Source organism: Rutilus rutilus (genome assembly GCF_951802725.1).
Source record: "Rutilus rutilus genome assembly, chromosome: 8".
In the NCBI taxonomy this organism is placed as follows: Eukaryota; Metazoa; Chordata; class Actinopteri; order Cypriniformes; family Leuciscidae; genus Rutilus; species Rutilus rutilus.
The window spans coordinates 12174951-12186500 of NC_140222.1; the positions used below are offsets into that span (position 1 = coordinate 12174951).

The 11550-nt window shown below is 39.8% G+C and overlaps 1 protein-coding gene across 1 annotated transcript; it reads right to left on the minus strand.

The window, feature by feature from the left end:
* Window positions 1-988: 988 nt before the first annotated feature.
* Window positions 989-11216, minus strand: LOC311294759 (uncharacterized protein; the record flags this gene model as incomplete). Its single annotated transcript, XM_084415789.1, has 6 exons — window positions 11045-11216; window positions 5436-5762; window positions 4617-4937; window positions 3592-3597; window positions 3310-3344; window positions 989-2995 (listed from the first exon to the last, which is right to left on the minus strand). The coding sequence occupies exons 1-6, from the start codon at window positions 11121-11123 to the stop codon at window positions 989-991; spliced, it is 2775 nt and encodes a 924-aa protein (XP_084271915.1). The 5' UTR covers window positions 11124-11216.
* Between the last annotated feature and the right edge of the window lie 334 nt (window positions 11217-11550).

Genomic DNA, 11550 nt, shown 5'->3' on the forward strand with positions numbered 1-11550 from the left:
CGTAATAAACGGGGCGTTAACATATAAGCCTACTTGCATTTTATGGTTGTCAGCTTTGTTGCATTACATTTACTTCACCAGGAGATGGTGCTGCAATTTCTATCTGAATGAAGCTTCGAGTAATGAACCATTTTCGACACAATTGTATCAGAAAGCAATAATGCTTCGAAACGCTTCATTTGGCCATCACTAGGAATTGGGTGAGACGTTATGGATTTGTGTTTACAGTTTTGAGAATACGAGGCTTAGTTTCAAGAAATGTGTTTAAGCAATCGAGAAAAACTGTAATCATTGTTTCTTTGTTACCATGTTGGAGAGAGGTCTGTTCTGGGAGAAGAAAGGCGTGGCCAAAGGTGGAGGACTGTGATATCCTGTGGCCTGCCAATTAAGCCATACCATGTGCTTCCATGTTGGAGGGGGATTTTGGGTTTAGTTTGTTTTGCTTTGTAGTTGTTTGTATTTGTCGTCCATTTTTGCTTTCCCTTTATGTGTAAATTGGTTTGGCCAAGCCACTATATATGTTTCCTTGTGTCTCATTCAGTTAGGTCAGGTTGTTCAGTTCATGTCCTGTTTTGTTGTATGCTGTTTTGAGTATAGTTATATTTTGTTGATCTCTTTTATAGGCCTAGTTGTTCAAAAAACATTTTCTCTTCTTCACTGTCAGGAGTTTTCTGTTCACTTTTCTCTTCTTCATTGTCAGGAGTTTTCTTTAAAAAATTTCTCTTCTTCATTGTCAGTTTTCAGTTCACTTTTCTCTTCTTCATTGTCAGGAGTTTTCTTTTCAATGTTCTCTTCATTGTCAGGAGTTTTCTTTTCAATGTTCTCTTCATTGTCAGGAGTGTTCTTTTCAATGTTCTCTTCTTCATTGTCAGGAGTGTTCTTTTCAATGTTCTCTTCTTCATTGGCAGGAGTTTTCTTTTCAAGGTTCTCTTCATTGTCAGGAGTGTTCTTTTCAATGTTCTCTTCTTCATTGTCAGGAGTTTTCTTTTCAATGTTCTCCTTTTCCAGTGTCCGCCATCGGAGTGTCCGCCATCGGAGTGTCCGCCATCGGAGTGTCCGGCTCAGGCTCCTCATTCGGAGGCTCCGGCTCCTCATTCGGAGGCTCCGGCTTCTCTTTCGGAGGCTCCGGCTTCTCTTTCGGAGGTTCCGGCTCCTCTTTCGGAGGCTCAGGCTCCTCATTCGGAGGCTCAGGCTCCTCATTCGGAGGCTCAGGCTCCTCATTCGGAGGCTCCGGCTCCTCATTCGGAGGCTCCGGCTTCTCTTTCGGAGGCTCCGGCTTCTCTTTCGGAGGCTCCGGCTCCTCATTCGGAGGCTCAGGCTCCTCATTCGGAGGCTCCGGCTTCTCTTTCGGAGGCTCCGGCTTCTCTTTCGGAGGTTCCGGCTTCTCTTTCGGAGGCTCCGGCTCCTCATTCGGAGGCTCAGGCTCCTCATTCGGAGGCTCAGGCTTCTCTTTCGGAGGCTCCGGCTTCTCTTTCGGAGGTTCCGGCTTCTCTTTCGGAGGCTCCGGCTCCTCATTCGGAGGCTCCGGCTTCTCTTTCGGAGGCTCCGGCTTCTCTTTCGGAGGCTCCGGCTTCTCTTTCGGAGGCTCCGGCTTCTCTTTCGGAGGCTCCGGCTCCTCTTTCGGAGGCTCAGGCTCCTCTTTCGGAGGCTCCGGCTCCTCATTCGGAGGCTCCGGCTCCTCTTTCGGAGGCTCCGGCTCCTCATTCGGAGGCTCCGGCTCCTCTTTCGGAGGCTCCGGCTCCTCATTCGGAGGCTCAGGCTCCTCATTCGGAGGCTCAGGCTCCTCTTTCGGAGGCTCCGGCTCCTCATTCGGAGGCTCCGGCTCCTCATTCGGAGGCTCCGGCTTCTCTTTCGGAGGTTCCGGCTTCTCTTTCGGAGGCTCCGGCTTCTCTTTCGGAGGCTCCGGCTTCTCTTTCGGAGGCTCCGGCTCCTCATTCGGAGGCTCCGGCTTCTCTTTCGGAGGCTCCGGCTTCTCTTTCGGAGGTTCCGGCTTCTCTTTCGGAGGCTCCGGCTTCTCTTTCGGAGGCTCCGGCTCCTCATTCGGAGGCTCAGGCTCCTCTTTCGGAGGCTCCGGCTCCTCATTCGGAGGCTCAGGCTCCTCTTTCGGAGGCTCCGGCTCCTCATTCGGAGGCTCAGGCTCCTCTTTCGGAGGCTCAGGCTCCTCTTTCGGAGGCTCCGGCTCCTCATTCGGAGGCTCCGGCTCCTCATTCGGAGGCTCAGGCTCCTCATTCGGAGGCTCAGGCTCCTCTTTCGGAGGCTCCGGCTCCTCATTCGGAGGCTCCGGCTCCTCATTCGGAGGCTCCGGCTCCTCATTCGGAGGCTCCGGCTTCTCTTTCGGAGGCTCCGGCTTCTCTTTCGGAGGCTCCGGCTTCTCTTTCGGAGGTTCCGGCTTCTCTTTCGGAGGCTCCGGCTTCTCTTTCGGAGGCTCCGGCTTCTCTTTCGGAGGCTCCGGCTCCTCATTCGGAGGCTCCGGCTTCTCTTTCGGAGGCTCCGGCTTCTCTTTCGGAGGTTCCGGCTTCTCTTTCGGAGGCTCCGGCTTCTCTTTCGGAGGCTCCGGCTCCTCATTCGGAGGCTCCGGCTCCTCATTCGGAGGCTCCGGCTTCTCTTTCGGAGGCTCCGGCTTCTCTTTCGGAGGCTCCGGCTTCTCTTTCGGAGGTTCCGGCTTCTCTTTCGGAGGCTCCGGCTTCTCTTTCGGAGGCTCCGGCTCCTCATTCGGAGGCTCCGGCTCCTCATTCGGAGGCTCCGGCTCCTCTTTCGGAGGCTCCGGCTTCTCTTTCGGAGGCTTCGCCATCGGAGGGTCCGCCATAGGAGGGTCATTCTGATCATTAAAAGCCCCTTTAGGGACAGCCGTGGGCAGAGGCTGGTTCCGATTCCAGAGAACATTGTCAGACATCCATTTATCAGCATCCATCTGTGGATTCTCAGGCTTATGAAGGGAATTAGTGAGACTTTTTATTGGTTTGTCAATAAGGGACTTTTGTTCTGTGTCAATCTCCTAAAATAAAGAAAAGTGAAAAAGTTACTGAAAGTAAGTTTAGATGAATATGTAAAAATGTGCTTCACGCTTCCCTCTCAATAATAAAAAAACACAAAAAAAAAATTACAGGGGTGAGAAAACAGTCACACCTTAAACATAATCACCACGAACCAAGGGAGTTTAAAGCAAGTGGTTTCAAACTCCTGAAACAAACTCCAAACAAACTTTGTTTTGGCCTGATTTTGTTTGAAATGATGTCACCAATTCACTTTGTCAGTCTGCTGTAAATTATTTTATTTTTTTAGATAGATTTAGTGCTCACAGTATCTCACCTGATCATCTTTGCCTGATGTCTTGTCTACTGTAGCTACTTGAAAAACACATACTTTGGTCAATTAGAAAACAAATACTTTAACATATTTCTAAAGATTATTTTTGCACAATAAATCTCATATTCACATTTTGTATAATCAGCTGTATGTTATACTTGCCATAATGTTTTGTGCGTGTATGTCTCCTGTGACGATAGTAAATCACAGCAGCGACTGATACAGTCACAAACAGCAGAACAACAACAGCAAAACTTATTCCTGCTATAACAGCTGAGGACAAACCTGAATCTGGAACAGATGAAGAAAAACAGTCATTAATAATAGAGATCAACTGGTAATTGATTTTACCAATACTGTTGACTGATAATTACATATTTCTATTTACAGTAGAAAGGTGCATGATATTGATTTAAAGGTGTGGTATAATGTCATTTTCACAATAAGTAAAATAAATCTCCGATGTCCCCAGAGTTTTTATGTGAACTTTTAGCTCAAAATACCCTACAGATATTTGTATATAACATATTAAAGTTGTCTCTTAATAAACGCACCGTTTTTTTGTCTGTCCCTTTAAAAGCAAATGAGCTGCTGCTCCCGGCACAGAGGGCAGAGCTACAACAATTTAATAGCATTGATTACCTCACACAGAAATGCACTGAAATTTTCAAAAATGTTTAGCCTTTTATGTTCAAACCAGAGTCAGAAAGATGGAGAGACTCAAGAAGAAGTGACAATATTTTTGAATGGTTACTTGATGAATGTATGTATCTTATGTGTAGTTATTTTCTAGTCATTGATTAGCATATTCTGTCATGATAATCTATAAATCACGTTCCCGGGGGCGGGTTTACGTAAATTTTAGGGTTAGTGATGTCACTATAGCCCGGGAGGAATGTGTGAAGTTCCTACCAGCCGTTTGTTGTAGTCCTATTTTCGAAACAATTACTTTAAAAGCAAATATCTCCTTTTGCTTTGACCTTTGAGCATTGTAACTTTGCAGATGTTGTTTATGTAAACAGCAACATTACACACTAACTAAAGTTAGGAAAGTGAAATCATAATCAACCACCCCTTTAACTTGTAAATTGTCCAGTCTGTGTTTTTGAGCAACATCAGTTAAAACAGCATCAGCTCTGTGAGCTCAACAGAAAACAATGTTCACAGGAAAACTGACTGATAAGCACTTTTAATCTCAATTGTATTTTAATATTGAGTAAAAAAACCTCACTTTTTCAAACAGGCCACAATGAAAACATTTACTGGTTTTCTAAAACTGCTCAAAGGAAAAAGTACTTAATGAGACTCACCAGAGACAGAAACACTGTATCTCCTAATGATGCTGAATCTGCTGTTGCTGATCTGTAGTTTATATTCTCCAGAGTCTGTGTTTCTGGTGTTTGTGATGGTCAGAGATCCAGTCTGATGATCCAGCTTCAGTCTGTCTCTGAATCTCTCTTTACACTGAACATCTGTACAGATCTTACTCTGATCTCCAGTGATTTCAGCGATGAGAGTGTCGTTAAAATACCATGTAATAAAATCATTTGAGTTTTTTATTACACCAGGATCAAAAGTGACAGATTCTCCCTCCTTTCTCTTCACTTCTTCTCGTTCAGCAGCAGAAACACCTGAAACACAAACTAACAGATGCTGAAAGGATCTTGTTTTGAGGGACACAACATGAGAGAATGGATTATATGAAAGACATAAAACAAGCTCTCCTGACTTTCAGTCTGAAAAGCTACATTTATTCAAATGTTTTCCTTATAAACATATTTTACATCTAATCCTGTACACTATTCCTGGAGAATAAAAAAAAAAAAAAAAAAAAAAAAAAACAACACTGAGTATGAAATAATAGATGGATAGAACCTGTCAATCATGTGTACCAGAACAAAACCAACTGTGTAATCTAACAACCAATGGAAAACCTAAACATTTTCAATCAAAATGTATATTTAAATCTACAATTTTCCCTCTATCAGTTAATGTGTTTTGATGAAATTATCTTTATACTGTATGTGAATTAATATACAGGTAAAGAGAAAAAAAAACACAAAATCACTAAACACAAAATATGATGTGATTTAAATGTACAAGACTTCCTCTCAAACATAATAACTCACCAGTGACAGAAACACTGAAGATCTTTTCACTGTCGCTGCCGCTGGTGATCCATAGTTTATAAACTCCAGCATGTGTCTTTCTAGTGTTCATGATGGTCAGAGATCCAGTCTGATGATCCAGCTTCAGTCTGTCTCTGAATCTCTCAGTATCTTCATTACACTGAACATCTGTACAGATCTTACTGAGATCTCTATTGATTTGAGCGATGCGAGTGTCATTATAATACCATCTAATTCTGTCTTGTTGGTTTGTTTGAACACCAGTGTTTAGAGTGACTGAATCTCCCTCCCTCACTGACACTCTGTCTGTATCAACACCTGATGCACCTGAAGAAGAAATTAACAGTTCATTATGAGCAAAACAACATTATACAACGGGAAAATACTGTGAAAATGTTTATATATCTGAATACATAATGTTTTATTCCTGCAGAGTTTAGATCCAACCCTGATCAAAAACTTCTGTAATTACTGAGGGCTCCTGAAGATCTCAAAGGTGCTGTATGTAACTTTTTCACTCTAAAAAAAACATATATATATGAAAAAAATGCCATAATATGTTTGCAGATATTTATGAAACATTCTAAGTTCAAATACTTGTTTCTCTGAAAAACACTTCAACAGCCCAGTTAACACAGAACGTTCCCCTAATGTTATTTTTTGGTTATTTTTTTGGGAACCAAATACTTACGTTAGGGGAACGTTCTTTTTTGGTTTTATTTTTATGTAACAATAAAATAATGTTCCCAGAACGTTGCTGGGTGGTTACCATAAAAAATAACGTTCTGGGAACCATAAACTAACATTCTGAGAATGTTCTGGGTACCAAAAACTAACGTTATGGGAACCAAAATTGTTAGCTGGGAGCCAGTTATAGGGCCCTATAAAATCCGTTTTATTTTTTCCCAAATTCCATTTCTTCCGTTTTAATTTTTGCAAATTCCTTTTTTTCCGTTTTAATTTTTGGGAATTCAGTTTTCTTTTACCCTTTACTGTTATTTTAGTCGTAAAAATAGTGCTTTTAATGTTAATGATTAAAATGTACACAAATAAAATAGGAATGACCTTAAATTTATTGAGGTAACAAACATCACATTTACTCAGTACGTTTCAGTAACAACAAAATATGAATGGTAATGAGCTTTATACTGTCCAGTAAAATAAATTATATTAGTTTATGTAATTTTAAATAAAAGTGCAAAAAAAGTAAAAAAAATAGGACCAAAAAAAAAATCAAATTTTCAGAGTTATACATAAAGTACTTATGAGAATCATCTTTTCCATACAGTACATTAAAGTGCATCAAAAAAAGGAAAAATACAGCAAGTAGGGCCTACTCCCTGAGTTATGAAATTAAAGTTGACTTTGTCATCATGTAACAGCCATTCACTGAATGCAGCAGCAGTAAAACACATCTGTAGGGACGTTATCATTGTACTTCTCCTTGTTCTTCACATGGCTTTTGGATAACAGGTGGTCAGTGCATGTATTTTTGCGCTTCCAGTCAATGGAATGTTGCCAAAATTTACAAAACAAGATTTCGACTGACACATAAAAGTCACGTGGGAACTGCTCGGTACTGAGGGCTTAGCGTTGAGTTTCTTAATTTTTCCACCGACAAAAGCAGAGCCGTGGAGAGCCGCTTCGCCATGATTTCATTGTTTTGAAGGGGAAGCTGAAATGACGGGAGGGGTTGTGTTGCCCAGATTTGCTTCCCCCGGTCTACATTTTCCTCAGACATACGTTTTTCTCCCACACAAAAACTGAATTTTATTCCAAATATGTAAAATTCCGCATTAACACTAGATTCCGCGTTAATTTGCCAAGTAAGCAAGGTTAGCAGGAAACATAGCATATTGCAGTCAGAAAACAAGATGGCAGATTCCACAAAACCTAAAAACAACTCTCTCTGATATTTTGAATTTGGACTGCAGTACCTATTTCGACCACTAGCTGTCATTCTTACAGACAGCACCATAGATATATATATAAACACTAGATGTCTTATGGCGCAGTCACTTCCGGCATCATCGTTCGGCCATCTTGTGACAGTGCTCTGTGCATTAAGGTGAATGATCAGCACGCACACAAATCCTCTTATCTCGCTGAAATCTTGACGGATTTACAAACGGTTTGGTTTCTTACAAACGTTATTAACGTGGCTATAATTCCGAATGCTTGAACATGTATGTTATAATTTTTCATATGTATGCAGTGTATGTATGCAGTGTCATAACTACATCTCTGACGTTTATAACAAACCAAACCGTTTGAAAATCGGTAGAAAAATGAGCAAGTTATGGTTATTTAAAAGTACATGCACCATTGAAGTAGTGAGCGAGTACACTGTAGCAAGATGGCCGCCACGTGCGGACGTCGACCTCCATTGGCCAACAGCGCGTACGAGGTATCTAGTGTTTATATATATATCTATGGACAGCACCTTTAATTTTCTGCTTCAGCTGTTTTTGTTTAGGGTTGGAGCTGAACTCTGGACAAGTTAGATCTCCAGGAACATCTAAAGAAATTCAAATTCAAAAACAAAATTCACAATGACCTCATTTAGACACACAAACATCACAAATCAGCGTTTGAATCTCAGTGATGACCCAGCTAACAAAAATAAGTTGTCAGAACGTTTTGCTAACATTCCCATTAGGTTAGGAAAACGTTATTTTGGAATGATTTTCAAACATTGAAAACGTCCAGTTTTTTTTTTTTTTTTTATGTATTAAGAATTTTTTTTTTTTTTTGGTTTATGTGAACATTACAAGAACATTCCATTCACTCATTTTGGAAATGTTCTGAAAACATTATATTTGAATGTTTTCTGGACGTTCACATCACCCTGAACGGTTGGCCCATCCATCACCGGGTTTGCACACAGACACTCAAGTATCGAGTAACCTATGCGGCATGTGTTTGAACTGTTGTACCTGGAGGAAATGACTGAGAACCTGCTCACTCCTGGCTCAGCCAGGACTTGAACCAGGGACCTTCTTGCTGCGAGGTGATAGTGCTATCCACTGAGCCACTGTGCTGCCCTGTTTCTATTTATGCTTATGTGAAATCATAAAATTTAAGCAATTAATTTCTTACAGCTACAGGTCTGGATTTCAAAGTAATTTTTAAATACCAAAACCTGTTGACACATTTGTCCAGAGTGTTTACATTTTTCCAGAGTATAAAGTTTCTAAGTACATTCAATATTTGAATTACAAAAATAACAGATAAGACTTTACTTCAAGATTCACATTTTGCTGTGTAGTACACACAATTTTGTAAGAGTCTCTGGGAAGTACACAGTCCAAACTGGAATCATAAAGGGCAAAAATTACATGTTTTTGCAAAAAAAAAAAAAAAAAAACGTGGAAACCAACACAATAATAAGAAAAAAATCACCACACAATTATGTTATAGGAATTGTTTCATACGGAGTCATTTTACAGTGATGCTTCAGACTGAAGAGAAACCTTAGAGTGTAACGGTTGTCTGGAGATGCTGGATGTTTGGTGTAATGATGGCATGGAATGGAGCGCATGCGCAGAGTTGTGAGTGATAGAAAGACAATGAGAGAATTTAGTTCAGAATCAGATGAAATGCTGTTACTGAATGGAAATTCAAAAGTCCTGATTGGTTAGTGTAATGCATGAGGTTCAATCCCAGCTAACAAAGAACCCAACAAACACAGAACCTCCCCCCTAACGTTCCCATTTGGGAACCAAATAGGAACATTCTAGGAACGTTCTCTGTAGGTTCTTTTTTTATAACCTAAAGAGAACTTTCTCAGGAACTTTCCCTGCAGGTTATTTTTAGGTTTCATTTTACAGTGTATTTTAAAGATAATTTTCCAGAACGTTCCCTGCAAGTTAGTTTTTTTTTAATAACCTAAAGAGGGTGTTCCCATAATCTTCACTAACGTTCTTTAAAAGTTATGTCTAAATGTTTGAACAAAACTTTCTTAAAACATTTTTAAAAAACTGGATGTTTTGAACGTTCAGAAAACATTTTTTTTTTTTTTACATTTTCCTAACATTTCCAAGATGATAAAACGTTTTTAATACTAAAAAAAAAAAAGAAAAAAAAAAAAGAAAAGATGTTTGGAACGTTAAGAAAACATTCAAAAATAACGTTTTCATAACATTTCCAAATGTATAGAATCGAATGTTCTTCTAACTTCACATAAACCAAGAAAAAAAAAGTTCTTAACACTTTTTAAAAAAAGGGAGGTTTTGAACGTTCAGAAAACATTAAATAACATTTTCATAACTTAATGGGAATGTTAGAAAAACATTCTAAGAACATATTTTTGTTATCTCGGAATGTTGTTCGAATAACATTTTCACTCAACATTATGAGAACATCAGTTAAGAACAAATAACATCACAAGGACGTTCTAAAAACTTTGTTCTAAGAACGTTTTTCACTCAACGTTACCAGAATGTATTTTAACTCTAAACTCTAAACGTTCCAGAAACATTATTTCAGGAACATTTTTAATAACATTTACATAACTTTTACATAACGTTGAAAGTTATGGGAACGTTCCCTATTAGCTGGGGACAATCCACAAAATATCCAGATAAACAGATACACTCTGAACATCACAAAACAAGCAACTCAAATCACAACAAAATAACAGCAAAAGTAAAAGTAATTAGTAAGAATAAAATAAAACAGTAAGACAATTCAGCTCAGCAGCATGATTAATTCATGCCACAATGCATGCTGGGAGTCATCAACGGGTCCTTCTTAATACTCAAATTGATGTTTTCTCATTTCCTCACTCCTCTGTCCTTCAGCCCATCATGACCCAGAAACCGATCAAAGAAAGCTATCCTTAAGGACATCTCAACTCTCTAACTGCACTGTGAGGATCGAGGATCGAGTATCGAGGAGTGAGGAAGCTTCGGGTGATGAATACACACGTGTCTCCTATGAGGAAGTCTTTCTTGTCCAGAAACCTAATTCACACAAATTCTCCCTTCTTCACAAAAATTCTCCCCAAATTCTTCCCCTTCACATCTGACACAATAATTTTAACTTATGCTTTACCTTTGCAGTTTTAATAAACCACACATCTCACATATTTCAACAGGGCGTCTTGTTTAATTATTATTATTAATATCTTAAATAACCAAAATTCAACAACAAAAGGCCAGATCCTTTGAGCGCAGCTGATGACGCTGTGAAGCTCAAGTGATCAATAATATTCTAACGTACAAATAAGATGTTCCTCTGTCTTTATTTTCTTTCCTTGCATCCTAAACAGGAGGAGCTGAGACACGAGAAAAGGAACAGAGGACACAAATAACAAATGAGAAGCACTAATGAGTTCTGTACTGTGCTGGTACCCAGCATGCACTGCAGCATGAAGCTTTTCATTTTATGTCATCATTGTTGAGATTCATACGTGATTCTTGATCTGTGTGACTGAATGATGCCACTCCCTGAAATGAGCTTGGGTGGGATGTCTGCAAACCTAAATGTCTTACAATGGTCAAGTAAAAACACACACACAGCAAAATGCAAATGATAAATGCATTTCTGTCGAATATAGGCTAAATCGATTAGATAAGAGAGACTATAACATTAGCTTAATGTCTTACCATAATTGATTAAACACACGAGAAATAAAGGAAACATAAACAGAAGCTTAATCTTCCCCACTTTTCCTAAAAAAATCATTGCATCTTTCTTTTGATACACAATAGCGCTGTGGTCCTCCTCTGCATCACATCGACGCCGAAGAGAAAGTAATATTTTGGGATGCTTAGTCCACGCACTGCGCGATGACGTAGTGACGCTTCGTCATGTTCTTTAACCCTTTGACGCGAACGATAACATAATTGTTGGACATATAATATGATTTTGTAGGGTTTACGATGTTTTATTTGTGGGGGGAAACGCAGCACTCGATTGTGTCCCCGCGCCCTCAAACGTGTTTAAAACCATTACAAAAAGTCCACATTGTTTTATGACACACCTTCACTTCCATTAATCAGCAATAATAAGGAATTATAAATGAATTAGTTGACCGAAAGAGAGATAAACAAATGTCTTTCCGAGGTCGTGTAAAAAGACCACTGCGAGTAAATGAAGGAGAAGCTTTATT